Source organism: Hydractinia symbiolongicarpus, chromosome 3 (assembly GCF_029227915.1).
Source record: "Hydractinia symbiolongicarpus strain clone_291-10 chromosome 3, HSymV2.1, whole genome shotgun sequence".
NCBI lineage: Eukaryota > Metazoa > Cnidaria > Hydrozoa > Anthoathecata > Hydractiniidae > Hydractinia > Hydractinia symbiolongicarpus.
In genome coordinates, this window is record NC_079877.1 from 11,464,876 (window position 1) to 11,488,451 (window position 23,576).

The 23,576-nt window shown below is 32.7% G+C and overlaps 1 protein-coding gene across 1 annotated transcript in view; it reads right to left on the reverse strand.

Annotated features, from left to right (window-relative positions):
- The window catches only part of LOC130635714 (structural maintenance of chromosomes protein 4-like), a 31,533-nt gene extending 12,468 nt beyond the window's left edge, over positions 1–19,065 (reverse strand). The window contains exons 1-11 of the mRNA XM_057445155.1: positions 18,829–19,065; positions 7,416–7,607; positions 6,212–6,388; positions 5,741–5,905; positions 5,218–5,345; positions 4,917–5,014; positions 4,790–4,832; positions 2,660–2,744; positions 2,405–2,470; positions 2,238–2,315; positions 2,043–2,088 (exon numbers count right to left, since the gene is read on the reverse strand). Of these exons, the coding sequence (XP_057301138.1) occupies positions 2,043–2,088; positions 2,238–2,315; positions 2,405–2,470; positions 2,660–2,744; positions 4,790–4,832; positions 4,917–5,014; positions 5,218–5,345; positions 5,741–5,905; positions 6,212–6,388; positions 7,416–7,607; positions 18,829–18,987 (1,237 nt within the window). The 5' untranslated portion in view covers positions 18,988–19,065. The remainder of the gene's footprint in view (positions 1–2,042; positions 2,089–2,237; positions 2,316–2,404; positions 2,471–2,659; positions 2,745–4,789; positions 4,833–4,916; positions 5,015–5,217; positions 5,346–5,740; positions 5,906–6,211; positions 6,389–7,415; positions 7,608–18,828) is intronic.
- Between the last annotated feature and the right edge of the window lie 4,511 nt (positions 19,066–23,576).

Sequence of the window (23,576 nt, forward strand, 5' to 3'; positions counted from 1 at the left end):
AAAACTAGAGAAGAAGTTTTTTTTTAAGAAAACAAAAGTATATACAGATCTCGAGTGTCTATTGAAGTGTCTAGTGAACCAAACTCTCTTCAAACCAACTTTCTTTTCTTGACTTGGAGCTCATCCACCAAATACAGAAAGCTGCTTTACTTTCTCCTCGCTTTTTCTTTTTAACGCATTTCCTTCAATGACAAAGTGCATCATTTTCTTCTCTTCAGCTTTCTTCATCATGTCAATAAAAGCGAGGTCTAATTTCTTTATAGTTTCTTTGAAAATGGGACATTGAGTAGTAATAGCATCTAATTCATTATTTGTTTGGACAAGCTCTTCGCCCTTTTGCTCTTCTTCTGCTGCCCTTTTTTGCTCCTTCAGACGAATTTCATATGTTTGTCTAGCACACTTGACAGATTTATGAAGCTTTTTATTAATATGGATATGGCTCGACTCCATTAACACAAAGATAGTTCTTAATAAATCTCCTAGAAATAATAGTTTCCTCCCCCATGTTGTCTTTCAGCATAACATTGTTGTCCTTGAAACCTCTTTCCACAATGGCTTGTCCATGGCTAATACAAAATATAACTTTTAGGATCACAGCAAAGGAACAATAATTGGCATCTATCTTCAGTTCTTTAAAATAAAAACCCTCTAATCTTAATTCCCCTCTTTTGAAAGAAATAATTTTTCCTTTGCTTGTGTCACCTCAGTTTGCAGACATTTTGTGTACTCTGTTAGGGCTTCATTCCAGTCTTGGACTCTAAGCTAACAAGTTTTTGATTTAGGTGCTTTAATTTTCGTTTTAACACGTCCTTTTCTTCAGCAGCTACTACAAATTTTGGGTCAAAAGCCTCAGCACTTCGCAATATAACTGTTGCCATTGGGTTTCGCTCAGACATTTTACTGACAACTGTCTTTATAAACTATAGAGCCTCACTTTGCATAGTTTTGACTTGTTCTGGTGAAACTTTTTTTGTTCGTAGAAGCCTTTCAATTTCACTTTCTGCAGCAAAGCCAACATTAATGCGTTTTACTGAAAGTAGGTGATCATCATTATCATCATTATGAGTTTTACAAAATCATATGAATTAACATTCTCCAGTGCTTTTTCTTGGACAATTAATTCGAGCAATGAAATATAAACAGATCTAATGTTGTTGCAAAAGAATGGAATCAAAGGTCCATCTCCCTGGAAGAATTTGAGAAATGGCTGCAACAACCCAGCAACAAATGAAATAAAGTGAAGCTTTGCAACGGTCAGTGGGTCATTAACACTTGGTGTTTTTGTAACTCTTTGAGCTAGATCGTTTTGACGCACACAAGCCCTCCTTTGCACATTATCACTAATATCAACAAGATCAGCATTTTGAGTGTCCTGATTTATTGCATCGTTAGATTTGGCTGTATTACTTCGAGGTACAAAGAAATTCAATGTCTTTTTGTATAACTCAATATTCTTCACATGGGCTTGGCCCTCGGCATGTTTCTTCAAAGCGCCAATACCTGCTTCCCCTAGAGTCTTGTCTTTGCTTCCTTTACACACTTTGCATCTGTAAGAAGTTGAAGTACTACCTTTAAAGACCCAGTATTTGATATCAAATTCCTTCTCATTGAGCCAGGTTTATTGAAATAAGTCTGTTTTTACTCTACACATTATATAGTTAATTAAAATTATATTGATGAAATGTAATGTGAAAGAAATAACTCAAACAACCCATCACTTTTAAAAACAGAAATAACGAGAATAAAATTTTCCAGATAGTTTTCAGACAAAAGCTGTAAAACAGTCAAAATACCAGCGAGTTTCCGGACTTTCCTGACTTTTCCAGACATAACTTCATTTCCAGACAATTTAGCCAGACGTACCAACCGTGTCAGCCTGTGATAAAATCCACAGGTTTACCTGTGGTTCATATTCCTAGCCTCATATTGCCTACTGCTACTTCACTACTGTGACTTGTGGTACCATTTTGCACATAGACTGACAAGATACGGGTATCATTAATTTTAGAGATTGAATTAGAGAAACCTATATAAATTCTTACCAGCCATAATCTCGTTTAATTTCTGTTCTTCACTTTCTTTTTGTTTCTAGAAAACACATGCTATTATAACAAAGAACGGGTACCCATTTTGTAAAAATCAGATAAAGAGAAAAGATTAAAAGAGCAAACTGAAATATATGATGCATCAAAATGTTGTCTTAATAGTTGTTTATTTAATTTTAGTGTGTTGCTTACCTCTAGTTGTTCCAAAGATTGTGTACATTGCTCTATTTCAGCTTGACTTTTCTCTGGTACATTTTTTAACTCTTCGAACTATAAAAGCGATAGTACACTATAACGTTCTTAAATTAATAATCTCCAAGCAGCTAACAGTTTCGTTGAGAGCAACATAAAGGAAATACCTTTTTCTTTTCAGCTTCCAAACTTTTGTCTAGTTTCTTTTTATTTTGTTTTCTGTGTTTAAGTTCCTAAACATAAACAAAATAAGAAATAAAATCAATAAAATATTTTTTTAATACTGCACAGGTGAATTTTGTACCAAAATACCTTCCGTTTAGAGTTTTTTTCTACTATATTATTGCTCTCGTTATTAACTTATACAATTTGTTGTAAACAAATCTGGTAATACTTCTTAAATAGTCAAATTGTTCAAATACCTCTCGAATTTTTAAATCGTATTTTTCGAATTCAGCAAACGCTTTTTTCTTCTCCTCAGCTTCTTCCACAAGTTGATCAAATAACCTGAGCAGAGCAAAAAACAACAAAAACAGTAGTAAACTAGCTGTAAAATTTTCTTAAACATAACTTGCATTCAAAACAAGATATGTAGGCTTCTTGGAAAATAAAAGACAGAAAATGATGACAGAAAATATCAAAATTTTCTTTATCTTGAATATGACATCATAATTCATGCAGCATAATTAAATCTGAAATTCTTTAAATCAGGAGAACCAAAATATTGTTTTTAAAAGATTCAGAGTGGTAATACAAAGAGGATAAAGGGGAAGTAACAGTGCCCTCAGATTGTCTCGAAGCGTCAACAGTTTCTAGGAAACATAAAAAATCATGTAGTCCCTTGAGGATGACATCTGAAAAAAATATACACTGAAATAATCAGTGATCGTTGACACTAAGTCATGTTTTCCTAGGTTGTGTTCATTAGTTTTCATCCTATGTTATCTTCAAGCAACAACGGCAAAAATTCTCATTCTGGGTATTCATTCTCAATTCATTCTCAGGAATGAAGTTACAGAGACTAAAGTGTATAGGTGGACTAACTTTACCTCACCTAAGTCTATAAATTTTCTTTATGTGATGAACTTAGAGTTTTTCACTGCTAATTTACTTTCCTTGTAAAACCCAAGAAAATATCTCCTTAGTATCTGGAGGATTAGTGTTTACAGGTAATTCGATTTTGTGGAATTCGCATTTTATTATTCTCTTTGAAAATAAATCATTGGAAAATATACCTTATGGTCATCTAGTATTACTAGCTGTAGCTGTAAAACTAGATAACCATAAGGTAGAACATATTGTACTTAAAGTATTTTTTTGTCATTTTGTTCTTGTAAAAAAACTTCTGATCATATGGAATTGTACTTTCAACTATTATGATTATTAAAATAAAAATTATGGAAACAAAATTGTTGCAGACTTCATTTTCAGGCACATGCACATGAAAAAGATTTTCGGGACCTTTCATTAATCTCAACAAATTTTAACACTATGATGCTAATTTTCTAAGACATAGGAATAAAAGAAAAGCCTTTATTCAATAGAAAAAAAAATCGAATCTTAACTAGCGTTATGACATCTCAATCATTATTATGGGAAGTCCATGAAAAATCAAATAAAAATAATGCTTGATGATGTAAAGAAAAAGAAGTTTAAGAAGCCTTTAGCTAAGATGTTTAAACTTTTAACTACTATTTGAGACAATCCTTTCTGTAATGTTTGTAAAAAGATTTAATATTTGAAATTGTAAACATTTTTCTTAACATGGTTATTTTCCAGGACAATTCCAGGACATTAACAATTTTTTGTCAAAATGCCAAGAATATCTAGGACAAGTTAATTTTTCAAGGACTTTCCACGGCTGTGGTCACCATGTAGTATAACAAAGGTCAAGAGGCAGGTCACAAACAAGAGCTTCAATTTTTGCTAAATTTAAAAACATCAAGACTAAGTTCAAATTAGTCTTGTAAAAGCAAGTGGTATAATATATATGTTATTTTTAATATTTTTAGCAACATGATTTTTACGTTTTTTAAACGTAATAGAAATAGGAGTGGTCATTCCTTTTCCCACCCCCATTGGTTAATTTTAACTTTTGTTAAAAAGGACAACCACAATCACCCTAAAATAAGGTTAAAAAATTTCAGCCTTTAAATAGGGGGAAATCAGGTAAAGCAAAGCAATAATCAGTCCCACTATATAGACTCAAATCCAGATTTGTTAGTTTCATGGAAAAATAACCATTAAGGCGAGTGTAAAGGAAACACAGAAAGAGTGTCACAAAGATCATCACAGCGTTATTAGTGAGTAAACATAAACAAACAAAATAAACAGAGATCCAGATAGAATTTTTCAAAAAAAAATTCATAATTAAAAAGTTTAGTGTATTTTGCCCTGATTTCACGAAAAAAAATCATTTTTTTCCTTTACACTCTCCTTAACAGTCCAGTTTCAAAGACCCCCAAGGCAAACATATTTAGGGATAATGGTCAAAAAACCAATGAGAGGGGGCGGTCTGACGCAAAATCATATTGACATAGTTATTTTCTTACTTATTTATCTTCTTGTATTCTTTTCCTTTTTCTTTCTTTTGATCTGAAATGTTTAAAAAATGCTTATTGTTGAAACAGTCTTTAACATACAAGATTAATTTTGAAATTGAATTAAAAAATTATGTACCTATAAAAACTTTCAATTGCTCCTGCAAATCATCAAGCTGTTTCTTTATTTCATCACGCTTTTCAGTAGATTTTGATTCAATCTCTGTGCAGTCAAATCTAAATTTTACGTTAGAAAAATTATTTTAAAACACTTCTCGAAATATCTATAACACTGGGGCAATTTTTTGTTGTTATTGTTGTTGAAAAAAAGTGTAAAAGAATCTTAATCTGTAGTAATGCAGCATCGTTAGAAGACACAAAGTACACACAATAATCTTTGGAAACATTTCTGAAGCAACAAATAACTAAGGTGTGCGTACATGTATTTTTGGTACAACATATGATTTTTTTTGATAATTTTGTTTTCCATTGTAAGAAACTCTGTCGCTTCATTCTTTGCTCCCTCCAACTCATCTTTTTCTTTCTCAACTGCTTTTGCACGATTCAACTAAAAGTTGAATTTTATATCAGTGAACACAATGGTATTAGGCCTTCAAACTTTTTTATTACATCAACCAAAGAACGCTAACAAGACAACAGGAAAATAGAATACATGAATTATTAAAACAAATTATGCTTACAACATGGAAAGAATAAAAGCCTTGATTTTTAAAAGCAAAAATTTTGTGCTGGATTATTATTACTATTTCAACTTAAAATGCAGAAAACGCAATGTCAGCAAAAATCTGTAAACACATCCACCCCTTTAAATAACAAAACACCTCCCCACTCTAAAGAAACATCAATATAAAAAATAGAAATTTTACCATATGCCCAGTACACTATATAAGTGTTTATGAAATTTATCATTTTTTATTACCCATTTGTACAAGTTTGACGTACTTTTTCTCCTCTTTTCTCATTTAACTCTTCTACTTCTTTATAGGCCTGTTCAATTGGCTCCTTGAAACGGTTAGTACCAATAATGTCTTCTAAATATTCTAACATACCATCATCATGCTCTGATTCTGCTTTAGGTTTCATCATTGAAATTTGTTCTACCTCGCCCTAAAGACATTAATCCAGTTGTTGTTGATATTGCAATGTAACCAATTTTTTTTTTATATACATCAGTTGTTGTATTTCAAAAGAACAAAACCAGTCATAAAAGTACACATTATTCTTAAACGTGCCCGTTGTACTTTAATTCGTGGATATTTCTACTGAAGGCTCTATATAAATAAAAAAATAAAAAAGCATTGATAACCTTTGCTGTTTTTATTTTAAATCATCAGTAGTGGCACAAACACTAAATTTTACATAATATTTTTAACACAAAGAATTTCTAAAGCAAAATAAAAACAATAATAACACCTGCAAGATTAAGAATCTGTTATGATCAAGATCAATACCACAAGCCCTAAGGATGGTTCCAATCTCTTTAAATGTAGCCTTCTTGCCATTCATGTAGTAGTCTGATGAGCCATCCTTACGTGCAACACGACACACTCGAAATTGACTATTAGGAACAACTTCAAAATCATCCCCAGGCTAAAAATCAATACAATATAAACTAAATACGCAAAACTAAACCTTGTCCACAGTTTTTCACTGCTGTACAATTAATGCTTTTTAAATTAAAAAGTTCTTCAAAAAAATTGGTACAGTTCTTATAAAATTGAGAGATCATTTGATTAAATTGAGTACAGTTGCATTTTCTTAAATAGTAAAATGCAAAAATATTCAAATTTTCAATATTTTTTTTTTGGTGTTTAAAGATGAATGCGAAAATTCAATATCACAGTTATGCAACATAGACAAAAGGACAGGGAAGTGAGGTGAGGTTTTAAGCCTTGTAGTTAAACTACAAGATGGGATTTTTATAAAGTTGTCCCTACATCTTTTTGTTTTTCTCATCATGATGTACTTTTTCAAAGGATAAATATTTTTTTTAAATTTATTTAAGTATTTTTCACAATTTTGGAAAATAGCAAAAAAAGCTTCCACATTGCATCTCACACTATCAGTAGTTCAAGAGAACTAATGCCAGCACTAACATACAAATTGCCAAAGGAAAAACAAACACTTAGTGTGCGCTTTTCTTTGCGCATCTCCAAAGCTTTCCGAAAAAACCATGTATATAAGAAGAACTTCAGCACTTATTTGAAAGGGAGTACCCAGAAAAAAAAGTTTTTTGGGGGACAGAGTCTTAACATATTCATAACAGAATCATACATAAAGAGTGGATAATGTCACATGCTTTTAGAGTTTATGTAGTGAATTTTCTTGCATTAACATAAAATTTGGTACATTTTCCACTTTGAACGTTTGCAGAAAGACAATTTCATTGTTATGACGGAGAGGAGATTTAATTGTTCATTAAGTTACCCCATATAGCTATATTTTGTTGGTATGTGTGCAAAATCATTGCACACAGCTTTTTTCCAACAAAGGCTGAAATGAAATATACAGAAGTTCTTATAAAAAGTTGTAGTCGTATGTTTCACAAACCTTTGACTAAATAGGTTTACTAGACGTTAATACACATTGTAGTATTAAAAGATGTACAACATCTTACCAGATCTATAATTTTTTGAAAAAACACAGTGACACTACAGCTTTCTATGTTCTGATGATTTTCTGAATTGTGGATGAGTAATGAAACTTTCTTTGAGCGGATCTTTTTTGATCTGTATCCAAACACAAATAACATTGCATCAATAACATTGGACTTTCCAGATCCATTGGGACCAACGATAGATGAGAAACTCTGAAAAAATCACAAATATAAAATTAGTCATTAGGAGATTGGGAACAAATGTGTGCGTGGTACATTGCTTTTTTCCAATCAGATAGTTTCACAATGAAATCTGAAAGTAATGTTTAGCCTCACTGACAACAAAAAAATGGTATTTTGATGTCTGGGTGTTATTGACATGTACTCTACAATCTACAATACTTAAATGAGGTGACACTTAACAGCACTGCTTTGTGAATGAAGATTTTATGCACACAAGGATTTGTGCACAGGTCATCAATGCTTACAACAAATGAATTCAATCTTTACTGTTTTCATTGTACACACTGTAACTTTGATTTATTATGCTACTTTTTAGAATATAAGCAAAAAATAAAATATGTTCTCTTGGCAGAAGCTTAATGTCGTTGCTTTTTTGACATTTAATAATGGTACAGTACTGGAAAAAGGTTGTTTAACATATCGAGTGCGCAACGTGAGCGGACTCCCTCAATACGCGATGTACCGCATTTATAATAATAAGAAACAATTAAAAGAACATTTGTCGCTATCTATCAAGAATCTATTATCGTGACAAAATCCGTCTCAATGTGTCATAATGGTAGGTGTTAATGAGAATAAAGAGAAATTCCTTTTTTGTTTCAAACACTGCTGCTTTATCTTTTATTTTATTTTAAATATGTGTTTTATAAAAAAAAATTTTAACTTTCGTATTTATTGAAGTAAACTTCTGTTACAGAGGAAATCAGACAAAAATAATACTCAGCTTATGATCTCGAAACACATTCTTCTTTCTTTCCACGTGCAATACAAATAATATTCAGGGGCGCACGTTTCCGATATATGAAAGTGACTGGGGTGTTTAAATTTCTGGTTGAATGGAACTTGGGGATGAGTTTGGTAGTGCTTTTAAATAGCTAGGATTAGATATATGTGAGATAACAACCGTTTATATTTTTTTCAAAAAAAGATAAATACAATGTTTTAAATTGAAAAGAATAAAATTTCGGAACGATAATAGGGAAATAAAATACTTTGATCAGTCCCGCTCTTTTATTTATTAATTTCATAAAAGTGAGGCTAACCATCATCATAAGACGGTTAAAGCAAAAACATCTCAAGCAGGAAATATGGCTCCACCACTGTCTTTATATGCAAAACAGAGAATAACCGCTTTATATAAATTTCATAAAAGACACGCTGACATTGTGAGAGTTCTCGCTGCTGAGAATATAGTTGTGTCGAGACAGACAGTTTCGAAAATTATTTATAGAATTAATTCAACAGGCTCAGTTGCGAGTAAGCCAAAATCAGGTAGAAAAAGATTGTTCAATGTCGACGTAATGAACTTCATCGACATTTCGATGGAAAAAAATGACAAGTGTACTTTTGTGGGTAGGATAATTATTTAGGCATTCTGTACACCAAACTCGTTCCCAGTTTTCCAAACTGTTGATGATTAGTAGCATATAAAAAATTTGGTTTAAGTATTTTCATGTTCCATTTTACATGTAATTTTTTTTTAGATTTACAAAAATTAATCCTAGAAAATTTGGTTTGTTGTTGACAACAACATCCATTCGATACCCTAGACGGAAATTAGGCTGGGTATTGAGTGGAATCAAGTACTGCCAGCTAATACGTATTCCCAACGAAATTGCACGACTAGAATTTGTTCAAAAATGTGTCGAATGTAAAGACGACTTTGCCAATGTAATCTTCACTGATGAATCAACAAAAATGTTAGACAAACATGGGAGGTTATGCTCTAGAAAACGAGGAGAATTACCAAAATTGAAGGCCACCGTGAAGCACCCATATAAAGTACATGTATGGTCTGGTATTTAGAAAGGTGGACCCACAATTACTTTGATTTTCAGTGGCATAATGCGGAAGGAATTTTATGTTGAAAAAATTTTAAGGGACACCCTGAAACCATTTGTGGATCGAGTCTTCCCTGATGGTCATTGCTTTCAACAAGACAATGACCCTAAACATAAAATTAAGAGTTCTTAATAAGAAGTGTATTATATTTTTAAAACAATTCACCTAATACAGTATTGATCTTTATAGCAGCATGAACTCATTTTACCATTTTTTTATCTACAGTAACCTCAAACCCAGACCTCTTGCTTATAAAACTTGTTTATCTTTTAAAGTTGTTTTCATTATGTTTACTTCAATTTCAGGCAAACTAGCTCTGGAGTATCTAAAAACAAGTGGTTTACTGGCCTACTCCTGTGGAAAGTCCGGAGTTTAATCCAATAGAAATGCATGTCGTAAACGTTCTTGCAGTTTGTTATTTGTAAGGTATCGATAATTAGCTTTTGAGCTATCTGAAATTTTTGCTCTTTTTTTCCAGGTTTGATGATGAGGACTGTCGTGGCACACAAGAGAGGGAATATTCAATGAATAATTTACTCATCAAAAACGATGCCATATTAGTTTTCAAAGCCATGAATCACATTGCTCCTGATTAGATGCGCTCAAAATTCCTTTTGACAAAAAACTGTCATAATCATCAAACAAGATTAGCTTCAAAAAACAGGTTCACACTTCCCTTGGTCAACACAGATTTTGGCAAAAAAAGCCTTCCCATTTAGAGCTGTAAAAGTGTGGAATATTCTTCCAGACCAAGTGACCTGTGATGGAAGTCTGCTTTCGTTTAAGACATCTCTAATGACTCATCTCTTCCATCTCTAATGTATTTGGCAAATTCTAATGGAGATCACTTTAACTTTTTAATCTTTGTTTTTTATTCTTTTTCTTTTTACCGATTATAAATGTTACTATGTTTGATTGAGCTTAGGCAGTCTAAGGTTTATCATTTTTTGTTTCTTTTTTGTTCTAGTAGTGGCCCCCAGTAAAAACAATCCACTAACTATAGCGTTTTGTGATTTTCATGGCTAGCCAATTTAAATATTTATTATTATATTTATTATTATTATTATTATTATTGTTTTAAAATAATTTTTGAACCACATAATCTGCAAAGATCTTGTAGTGTTTGGACATGAGTCATTAATATTATGTAGTTAAAATAACTATTAAATTAATATAAATATGTAGTTCTCAAAAGAACTTTTTTTTTCTTGAAAATTTGAGATGTGTATATATTGTTACTATAAATATGAGATATTAAAACAAACCCTTGCCAGCTACCGACCAAAATAAATGAAACATTTGCAGGGACAATGATATTTCTTTGTTCTTTTGTCAAAATAAAAAATTCAAAATGACTCCAGCTCACTTTTTTTAAATACATTTTGCTTAAAAGTATGTCATGCCTATAAACTGTGAAACTGTAAAAACATCAATGAATTCACTTTAAATTTTCAGAGACATTTTCGTAAACATCAGTTATGTCGTGGTTACAATGGCGCAATTACTTCATATGTTCTAAGCTACTTTTTACAACACATATTTTTTATGTTTTTCCATTTTCTCTCAAGAACACAGAAGTTTTACCATGCTTTCAATGTTGACATATCCTCCAAAGATGATTGTCTAATAAAATTCAGAAACCACCTCAGCCTTCAGGGAATATGTATTTGAATAGCTTTTTAAAAACGTAAACAAATGCAAGTACACCGCAAATCTGTGTATATCCAGTGAACTGCGCATCACCCATAGTTTTAAAGGATACCGCTTTTAATAGAAATTTGAATAGAATTTTAATAGACGATTTTGCATGTTGAAAACAATAGCAGCCCTTAAAATTAGCGTCGGCATTTGGTACTGCTGACGTAATTGCCGACTGTAGTTACGTCGGCAAAAAAATTGCAGGCGTAATTTTGTTGTGAAATTTTTAAACAACAATAATTTTGATTTTGTTTGAGCTACTCCCACTCATTGCCACTACAAAATAATTACATTCGATTTTCAGTAAGTTAAGCCGTTATCACTAACTAAAATCACTCGGGCTACAGAAATACTTTGGTACCATTCGATTTTTAATAATAGTCTAAAAAATTGTATATCGTATTAAAAAGAAGTCCAGAAGTTCTTTCTCCCACACGACACAGCAGGCAATAAGTCAGCCCTACCCTCTGTTTTGTTAGGAGAGATGTTCTGTGAAGACTCTAACAATTGAGTCTCCTGTACTGTTTTGCTTCATGTTAAACTGTTGCCGGTGACAAGCATTTTCGAAGCATGTCACCGGCGACTTCTGCGATGTACAACCTAATGATGCCCTAACCTAATGAGTTCATCTTGAAACATAAGTCAGTTGGCAGTGAACTATTAACCTAACAAAAGGTAGGAAGGTATGCCAATAAGACTTGTACTCTATTCCAATTTGTCACCGTCTTAGGAGATCAATGCATCGAATTTATGAGAGGTCTAGTCCTAATAAAAAGTAAATGACGAAAGTTATTGCCAGCTGAAAAATTTCACTACAAAAAATATTGCAGACGCAATGCCAACGCAAATCAGTTGAAATGTATCTCACTTCGGCAGTTTTATTGCTGACGCAAAAAATTCTAATTTTAAGGGCTGAACGGCGATAGAAAAGCTTTGTTAGATGGCATTTTAAAAAGTTAAGAACGAAGAACGGCAATAGAAAAGCTTTTTTAGATGGCATTTTAAAAGTTAAGGAAAGAATCAATACACATGATTTAACTTTAACGTGTTGTGTTTGTTCATTTTTCTAAAATAATATATTTCAATAGACTTCGTGATCTTTAACACTTTTAAACAATAACAAGCATGTTATAAATGTGACAACAAAAGGATTTATCAAATCTTATTCTTATGACTTGCGCAAAACGATAACAATAGAAAGCAATTAAGTTTGTGTGTAAACAAAAGATATGAAGGTTCTTTATGTAGTCATGAGATCGTTACATAAGGTCGTAAAAGTGGCTTACATGTAAAGTTTACATTCAAGCAGTACTGTAGAAATTGATTATATACCTAATAGAATTTGACTTTTTATAACAATGTGCTCAGGTTGTAAAAAATGGTATCATCATTGTTGTGCAAAAATTCTTGCATAAATATTTGTATAAAAAAATGAACAACATATGCACAGCTGTTTCGCTACGGTCAAACTGGGGACAAAATTAAAATAACTTTCAATTTTTTTTGAAATTTTGTATTTTTATCATTTTTAAAGTTTATTTATTGGAAATTTTTTGTATTATTTTAATTTTATTGAAATAAAAAGTATTAGGACAATCTACTTTTCTCTTTTTTAAATATGTTTGTTATACATGTGTGTTATGGATTTCAGGTTATTTTGTCAAACTAACACACAAAATTAAAAAAACGTTTTTTTTTGACAAAGGTATACCATCTTTCTAACCTTGCCACTGCCGCACTAGTACAGTACAGTCCAGATGTAAGCGTACGCGTACGCTCAACTTGCAAAAATAATTGCTTTCATTAAAAAAAACAATAGGATAGCGAGTTCCTTTCAAATTGCGCGAAAATAATTGCTTCGTGTTAAAAACAAAAGCATAGCAAGAAAGATTGTTTAAAAACAATACTCTGCGTGAGAATAAATTAAACGCGAAGGCCATTGATTTTTTATTTTTTTTAACATTAAAACTAATTATAGTATCGTGATTTTAATCTCGATTTATTTAAAAAACACAAGCTCTTTTAAAAAACAACAAATCCAATGATCTAAATATTTTAAAAAAACTAATGCTACTTTTAAAACTTTTAGTAATATTTTTTTATTGTCGAAACATATTTTTTAACATTTTAAACTTTTAAAAGTTCTTTTATAAAAAGCAACGTTTAGCAACGCAAACGGAAAAACCCTACGTTCGGGACTTTTCCCTTCGTGATAAGATTTCGAAAACAAATTAAATTTTAATACCGAAGAAAGAAAAAATCTAAAAATATAACTTTTGACGTTTTATAGTGTCACGCTACATTTTATTGTTAAAAACATTGTCTTTGTTTTTTCTAGCGCGCAACAGCTCTATCTCTTAAAAGATTTAAACAATGCATCTCACTGTCTATCGCCGTTTTTCGTTTTTAAACTTTTAAATGCGATCTAAAAAAACATTTCTATCGCCGCTTTTTGTTTTTAAACTTTTAAAATGCAATCTAAAAAACATTTCTATCGCCACTTTTCATTATTAAACTTTTAAAATGCGATCTAAAAAAGATTTTCTATCAAAATTAAAGTTTCAATCTTTGTTATAATAATTTCTATCATTTAAAAGCTTTATTTAACCCGCACAACCAACAATGCCTTCTCGCTAGATTATTTAGTTTCCACGCAAAACTTTTGTTTAATAAAAATATTAAACAATGGCTCTTCGTGTCACATTGATAGAGTTGATAACATTTGCAATTATGCTATTGGAAATAGTTATGTTAACACTATTTAACAATAGTTACGCGCAGTTATAATAAGCTATTTTTTCTTCAATAATCTTTTGTTTATTACGCGCAAGTTAATGACTTACAACACTCGCAAGACAATTAATAAGAACAAAAGACAAACAACTACCGCCTCCGAGAACAAGGTGTGAAACTTGAGCGTACGTGTACGCTTACATCTGGACTGTACTGTAGGCACGGACTTGAAAATTACTATGGGTGGCCTGGAAACGTGGTTCTATTGCCATGCCAGTACAGTGCACTGTTCGTCTGGCAAACTATAAACTATTTAAATTTAAAGTTCAAGTCTTCTTTAGGCACTAAAAAAGAGGGAAAAAAGTTGCCAAAGTGGTGGACAGCAAGTTGATTTATTGTGCTCCCTTTTCTGTTCAATTAAATAAGTATCTAAACTTCTAAGTGAGTGACAGCGATGGCATTGAATGTTTTGTTATCTATGTTTTCTTCAAAAAAAAATACGGCAGCTTGCTGTTTACTTTGGACTTGATTGCTTGACCCAGGGATCCTACTTTAATGCCATTAATTTTTGCGCCCCTTTTATTTTCGCGCCTTTAATTTTCGCGCACTCTTTAATTTTCGAGCAACTCCAAATTTACAATTTTTTTTGAAGTGAGAAAATTTTAAAAGTAATTGATAGACGGTTTTTCAGCTTTCAAATGACACTTTTCTTGTGGTTTTAAGTAAGCCCGTTGATACAAAATAATCATGATATACTAAACAATAAAACTATTGTGTAGAAAAAGGGTTAATTAATTTTCTTTTCAAGATTTTCAGTAACACCAGACTTTTTCCAGCCGTTGATGATTATTTCTGGGTGGTTCCGGGCGTAGTCGTAATATTTGGTAATCCATTTAGCATGTACTGGTTTGACGACTGAGAGTCGGACATCTACCTTAATTTGATCCGTACGCTTGCCTTCAGACATTTGCTTCGTGATTTCATTCGAGTACCAGGTTTGCACTTCCTCGCGCAAAAAATCCTTGCTACTTTTGTTCACGGTGAGGTCGAGCAGTTGGAAGTAATTCGTCCAATTGTTTGGAACAGAAACCATCTTTCCATTTGATGCTTTCACAACTTTCTTGACTGCGTCTGTCCACTGCCCTTTGAAAAGATCGCAAATCAATAGCCACGGTTTCTTCAGAGCCTTCAATTCTTTCCATTTTTCTTTAATGTAGGGGATCAAAATCTTCTTCATCATTTCGATACCTGTATTCTCATTAGCCCAATGATTTGGAGTTTGGGTGATGTGGAATTCTGTAGGGAATTTGAAATTAGGTTGACTGAAATTGGTCTTCCCTTCATAAATTAACTGGATCGGTAAGAAATGACCTAAGATGGTTATCCCAAACGTGCCAGTAATTTGACGGTAATCGGAGGTGCCTAAAACCGGAACACGAGAGGTGCCTTTCTTCTCGAGCGTGTATTTACTGATGAGCACAAAAGGTAGAGGGGTCTGGTCGATGTTGATGATCAATTACTGTTGTTCTTAATGAAGCCTTTCGACCGGAAAAGCACTTAAATGAAAAAATGACCATCTCTTCAAGTTATCAAAGGCTTAGAAATAGCTAAAGAGTGATTTTCACTAGTTCGCAGCCGAGTGCGCAAAAATAGGCCTTTTCCGAGCGCCTTTTATTTTTACGCACCTTTCCTGTGTGAAAATAAAAGGTGCGCGAAAATTAATGGCATCAAAACTGGAATTTTTCAAAAATGTTGGAAAAAGCGAAACAATGGTGTTTAGCAATTTCGAAGCTAGGTTGGCAGAGCACAAGGTAAGGGATAAAACAGTAAACTACTATATTTTGCAGGGATTTTGATATTATTTTCTTGCCATTTGAGCACCCTTAATTTTGAAAAATTGTTTTATAGGTTGTTTCAAGCGTGGCTAATTGTTATCCTTTCAATCTTGTTTCTCCTGTTTTATGTTTTTCTGTAAATAACGTATATAAAGAGTATAAAACTATTTTTTGGTCCTATAGTTTTGGATTTTGCATTGTGGTTTGTAGCTAAGTAACTTAATACTTCTTTTTTCTATTCAGATGGTGCTACACTAAAAGTTTAGCACATGTTAATTGGGGTTGCAGAAGGAAAGGTGTCTCCATTGACTCCTAGTATAAGGCTAACCTGATTCACTAGTGTTCTGTCATTTTGCATTATGAATTTTACAAATGCGTTGGTGACTAATAGTCAACACTATATTAATCTAACCAAAATGAACTGCCTTAAGCATGTTACTTAAGGTCATAGGTCCATACCACAAGCAGGGGGGTATAAATATGGAGTAGAACACAGTAAGCCTCTTGCTCTTAAACAGTTCAGACGTTTGCTCGCCCACCCTCCCCGATTAATGTACTAATTAGTTCTGTTTTGTTTTCTTCTATATTCGACACGCTAATACAACATTGGCGATGCCATGAAGATAATAACGATCTGGTATACGTTATCTTTCACGTTTCTATCAACACGTAAATATGACGTTGGTGGTGGAGTGAGGACAAGAACAGCCTGATACAATTCATACATATTCATTGATGTGGATGGTGACTGGACGCGCAGTGCGACGCGGTCTGATGGTCGATGTTTGATTTAGCTTCAAGATTTCCTTGCAGAGGGGTTACGTTTCATTTGGCTGGTAGACCCCACCAAGGTTTTAGTCCAGAGGCAGAATCAACCATCTCTGTGCAACTTTCTTTCTTATAATTCAGCTAATTCTGGTAGGGGTGCCGGGCTTTCTGAGTTATTCTGTTTAAGCTTAGGGTTGTATGTTCTTTACAGTGATAAATTTAAGTAAGTTTTTTGTGTACAGAGTCAGTTCATATCAGTCTGTTATAATGAGACAAACGTTTAATTGTCATTAATTGTCATGTACCGTCAAAAGCCGGTTGTCAAAATTTCAAAAGAAGCCAGTGGCCATATGGTGCAGTAAAAAGAAGCCAGTGTGCCAACTGTTATGATAAACACTCACCATAAAAGACATATAGTGTCAAGAGTCAAGGGTCCTTTGCCTAAGGCATGCAGTGCCAATTGTCTTGTCTGTTACAGTGTCAGCAATTTTTCAATTGTCTTGTCTGTTACAATGTCAGCAATTTGTCAATTGTCTTGTCTGTTACAATGTCAGCAATTTGTCAATTGTCTTGTCTTTTACAATGTCAGTAATTTGTCAATTGTCTTGTCTGGTACAATGTCAGTAATTTATTTCAGTGCTTAATTTCTAATGAAGCCCTAGCACCTCAACCCATACCCCAATTATAACTGCAAACTATTCAAGAATACATTTTCTACCACTACTTTGTGTCGTTTTCACTTCTGAACCATACCAATTAATGAAGACTTTGATGGGCTTTAAAGATGCTTATAGCTACATAGCTAGCCTTAGCTTTATCACCAGATTGGGTGCTATTTTATACAATTTATAAAGAAACACAAAATGATTGCTTTGTATATATTTAATGTATGTAATAAATACACTATTTATGCACAACTTGAGATATTTTATATTATCATGATAAACTAGAATGTTGAAACCGTTGACTCTGAATAACGTTTTATTTAATAGATGTCACCTACTTAGCCTGAAAAAAAAATTTATCTATCCATCATCTTCAAAGGGGCTACGGAACGGCTGTTGGTTTTCAACTTTACTGACTTACACGAAAGTCGAGCTGATGGCGGCGAAAACGAAAAAAGGCTATTTTTTCGTCATGCATGTAATTTACAGACTCGAACATATAGATATATCTAGAATTATTATCTTCTCCAGCCTTGGTCATGTTTTCATCCAGAACGAGTCTTGCTAAAATATTTCCTTGTAATATACTTTTCGAAAAAACATATTGAACCAGTGAGCCAAGTGGGCTGGTCTGTTCATTGCGCAAAACGTGTTTGCGGATTTTTATTATGTGTGCGGAATATAAGGAATGTGAGCATTTTAACCGCTTCGTAGCCCCTTTAATGGCCTTGGAATCCAAAGTAATGTTTATTATTCAGTTAATGAACGAACTTTAAGCATACATTAAGGCTCTAAAGGCTTTTTTTCACATATTTCTCACATTTGGCTCAAAAATAACCCTTTCAACAATTTAAGACAGATTAATATTTCATCTACATCATCTTTAATGGCCTCAGAATCCAAAGTAATGTTTTTATTTAGTTAATAAATTAACTTTAAGCATATATACATGAGGCTCTAAAGGCTGTTTTTCACTACTTCTCACATATGGCCCAAAAATAACCCTTTGGACAATTTCGGACAGCAATAAAATTAATTAATTTGCATTCCAGATATTTAACCTAACCTCTGGATCATAAAAAAGGTGTTTTCTCAATTTTATTCTAGAGATATTATGGAATACATGCATCTAAATTAAATGATAATTTTTAAGACATTTTTAGACATTTTTGCCTAAATTTACCTATTTCAGACAGGTGTCCAAAAAATTTTTTTCTTTTAATATATTATATATTTGAGGTTATTATTCTTTTTACACAATATGCCGTAGTGTAAATACTTTGTTCATTTCTATTTTATTTCATTTTTATTTTCTATTTTTCTTATTATTTTTTAGTATTTTAAAGAAGTATTTTTAAAAGCCATGACTGAAAAAAACGAAGCGAAGTTCTACTTGACCCCTGGATTCAATTATTTAAAAAAAAAAACAGAAAAGGGAAGGCCATTCCAAAAGACTTTGTGAAGGAGATACCGTTGTAGACAGAATTCAGAATAAGTCAAAACCTATTGACCTACTTAGGCAATACAAACTAGCCACCACCGCAAGAAGTAGTTGTAAGCAAACAGAAATCAGTTGTTTAGTTAATATTAAATTTGTTTTCATCCAAATTTCTAGCTGGCTGGCTGAAATAAAATACGAAAGGATTTTACCTTGTGAAATGGTCCTAGGATCTGCTTTCCTGCATAGGATTTAAAATTGATATTCTCTATATGTGATATGATAAGTCTTTTGTTTCCCACAACATCTTGGGATGTCTCACTTTGATTAGGAGGTAAAATGTTTTCTTCATTTGCATTTTCAACAACCATTTTCGCTTTTGGCTAGCTCGTTCAATTCTACTTTTGTTTTTGCTTGTTTATTTTGTTCCCGCCAAATTTTATACTGTGTCATGTAAGAATGGCACAAAATTATTACGGCGTTTAAAGGTATCTATGGCAACGATGTTATACTTTGCCCAGCATTGAATAATTTTTCCCTACTTTGTTATTGAATGCTGGTGTATTTTTTCAAGAAAAGAAAATGAACCGTGAAGTGAGCAACGCGGAGCCAAACACTACTACACTATGATGTTGTTTAGAGATAGATAGATGTGCATATTTTACATGGCTAGCCTCACAAATATCGAGGGATATACCCTGTCTATTATTTCCAGGAGGGGCCATGGGTTAGATGGACAGTCCTAGAGTACACACACAGTGTCTCCAACATCTCTCCAATTTCCCTCACATGGCTTGGGTTAACCCAGGGCTATGGTAACATTCACTCCTTTATGTTGAATCGCCGTCAAGAGGAATCAAACCCTGGTCTCCCGCACAAAGTACAAGAGCTATAACCACTAATCTATGGCGGCGCCACGTTCGCTGTTCGCTGGCCAATATCATGCAATATAGCTAGCTAAATTTCAGCTAGCTGGATTATAATTTTTAAGTAATTTTGCCTAAGTGCTTAAACAAATTATAAGATAAGAGAAAAATTTACTCAACTGGGCATTAGCATTAATGTAATGTTTTTATCATACAGTTTCGTTAAGTTTTTTTAACAATGTTTCTGTTCTATTTCATCTCAAATCTTATCCTTCTAGTCACAATTTGCTTTACGATACAATGTTTCATGAAATAAAAATGTCTAAGAATTATCTCATTTTGTCTCTGCTGGGCTTTCTTAATTCGTCTCGAATTTCCCTTAATTTGTCTATGCTATTAATATGTTTGGCTCAAAGCTTGAAAAATATTTCAATGCTTACTTTACTGCTTAAGTGGAACTTTGCATTATCATAACAATAACGTTCAAATTCTATTCCACTATTGTCCATTTATGGAATTTTGTACAGAACACTCTCCTTTTTACTTAGTTAGTCTCTCTCAAGCTAAAATGTATGTTGACGCAGTTATTCTTCTCATTGTACAGCTAAGTATTAGTATATTAGTACAACTGATATTATATTTTTGCACACATTTACAGGCCAGGAAAATTTACCCCCGCAAGCGCTCACGTAAATTAATCTGCGTGAGCGATCCATGTGCGATCATAAAAGCTCATGCAAATTAGTTTGCGTGAGTGGTCAATGAAACAAAAAGTTACGACATGCACATGCTTGATGTATAAAATAAAATTAAAAAAATCCAGTCGTCGCTGATCAAAAATATCAACAAATATACTCAATTGAAAGCCCTTAAAATTAGAATTTTTTTACGTCTGCAATGAAACGACATGAGATTCATTTCAACTGATTTGCATCAACATTGTGTCAGCAATATTTTTTTTGTAGTAAAGTTATTCAGCTGGCAATATCTTTCGTCATTCACCTTTTATTAGGGCTAGACCTCTCATAAATTCGATGCACTGATCTCCTAAGACAATGACAAATGAAAATGGAGGGCAAGTCTTATTGACATACCTTCTGGATGGTGAACTTATATTTCACTGCCAACTGCCTTTTTATGTTTCCAGATAAACTTTAGGTTTGGGCTTCATTAGGTTGTATATCGCAGAATTCGTCGGTGACATGCTCAAAAAATGCTTGTCACCAGCACAGTTTAACATGAAATAAAACTTTATAGGAGACTCAATTGTTAGAGTCTTTGCAGAAAATTTCTCCTCACAAAACTGAGGGCAGGGCTGACTTATTGCCTGCTGTGTCGTGTGGGAGAAAGAACTTCTGGACTTCTTTTTAATACAATATACAATTTTTCGATTTTTACAGTAAGTCCAGATGTAAGCGTATGCTTATGCTCAACTTGCAAAAATAATTGCTTTCATTCAAAAAAACAATAGGATAGTGAGTTTCTTTCAAATTGCGCGAAAATAACGAAACTAATTAAAGTAACACGATTTTAATCTTGAAATATTTAAAAAACACAAGTTCCTTTAAATAACAACAAATCCAATGATCTAAATATTTAAAAAAAACTAATGCTACTTTTAAAACTTTTAGTAATATTTCTTCATCGTCGAAACATATTTTTTAACATGCCAAACTTTTAAAATTTCTTTTTATAAAAAGCAACGTTTAACATACAACGCAAACGAAAAACCCTACGTTCGGGATAAGATTTTCAAAACTAATTAAATTTTAATATCGAAGAAAGAAAAAATCTAAAAATATAACTTTTGACGCTCTAGAAAGATCAAAACACTCACAGTGAGAACATTTTGTTTTAAATTTTAATACCGAAATAAAGAAAGAGTCTAAAAATATAACATTTCTATCGCCGTTTTTCGTTTTTAAATTTTTAAAACATGCTTAAAAAAGCTTTTCTATTGCCGTTTTTCGTTTTTAAACTTTTAAAATGCGATTTAAAACACCACTTCTATTGCCATTTTTCGTTCTTGAACTTTTAAAACGCGATCTAAAAATGCTATTCTATCAAAATTAAAGTTTCAATCTTTGTTAAAATATAATTATTTCTATTTCTGAAAAGCTTTATTTAACCCGCACAACCAACAATGCCTTCTCGCTAGTTTATTTAGTTCCCACAGAAAACTTTTATTTAATAAAACTATTAAACAATGGCTCTTCGTGTCACATTGATAAAGTTGATAATATTTGCAATTATGTTATTGGGTATAATTATTTTCACACTATTTAACAATAGTTACGCGCAGTTATAATAAGATATTTTTCTTCAAGAATCTTTTGTTTATTACACGTAAGTTAATGAGTTACAAGAATCGCAAAATAATTAATAAGAACGAAAGACAGACAACTACCGCCTCCGAAGAAAAGGTGTGAAACTTGAGCGTACATGTACGCTTACATCTGTACTATACTGTATTATGAATCGAATAGCACTACAGTATTTCTGTAGCCTGAATTATTTTAGTTATATAGTGATAAGGCTGAATTTAAAATATTTGTGTTTGCCGTCGCCTGACCGGGTCAGTAACATTATTTTTTTTAAGGTCACCATTACAAAAAAAAAATTTTTTCTGCAGATGCAGGAATACAAGCCTTAAAACGAAACCCAGTAAAAATGAATTTTGTAAAACGTATTAACCACAAGTGCTAAGTTGAACGCGATGATGTGTTGACAGATTTGCTATATTTTTAAAACTTTATTCAACATGTTTTTTCTTTGGTATTACATCACAAGAACATTCGTCCGAAAGCTGTAATTAGGTACGGGGCACCTAACCTCTCCCATGTTCTGATTATATTGAACTTGCATGGGTGCGCACTCTTCTTGCAGTATTCTTTGTGACGATGAAAGGTCGGAATGACTTGCGGCATGGTTCTAAATGGTCTTCCGTCTTTCGTTCGAGTCTCAGTTTAATGCACCAGCCGAGCATAAGTGAGTCAGCATGAAGACCCTTCCTTCATGCTGACACTCGTATGCTTGGCCGACCTTAATGTTCTCTTTGCCTCATGTTCTTTATCATAACACAGCGTTAGCCTTATCTCAAATATTTGCTATTTAACCTAATCTTAACCAACAATGTAAATCTATACTGTTGAATAAATAATTCTATTCTATTTTACATGCAAGCTGTATTGTTTAAAAGTGAACAATATTTAATATATATAGTAAAGATAAGTTATTATCCGTCATTTTAGAAAAAGAAGATGAAAAAGAGAGCATTTTTATTTAAATTTTATAGTTTTTATGTATATATATAGCTAATATTAATAAAAAGAAAATGCTTACAATAGAATTTATTTCATAGCAATTATTTTTAATATATATACACTTTTTAAACATTTTCCTGCCAAAAGAACAAATACGGCAATTTTTAGTTTTGTTGGGACAAATGTTTTTGGAAAAAGTTCAGAGAGTTACTTCCTTTGTTGACTAGCAGAGTCCTGTCAATTGAGGTAAAAGGTAGGTTGTAGGCCTGTGTAAGAAGTGTTATGTTGTACGGTAGTGAGACATGGGCAGTGAAGCAGGAAGATCTTGATCGTTTAGAAAGGAATGATATGAGAATGGTTAGGTGGATGTGTAACGCCAGTCTGAGAGACAGAAAGAGTTCAGATGAGCTAAGAAGCAGGCTAAGTCTCCGTAGAATTAAAGATGTTATCCAGATAGAAGATTGAATTAGCTGGGGCACTAGGAAAGAATGGAGGAGGATAATTGGGTAAGAAAGTGTAGAGACTTGATAGTTCCTGGGGCAAAACCCAGAGGCAGACCGAGAAAGACTTGGCAGGAGGTTATAAGGACAGACTTGATACAGAGATGATGATGAGAACAAAATTTTTTACTATCTTGCCCCAACTCCTAACTGACTAACTAACTAACTATATGTCCCAAATGATTAATTGCCTTCATCAACAAGCTTTTTTATGCAAATTTTGGGTGGATTTTAACCCCAACCTCTGGGTTCATGTTACCAACCTTAGCCAACTGGGCTATTACGCCTTGAGTAAATGTATTTAAAAGTATGGCTTTATGTATTAATTATG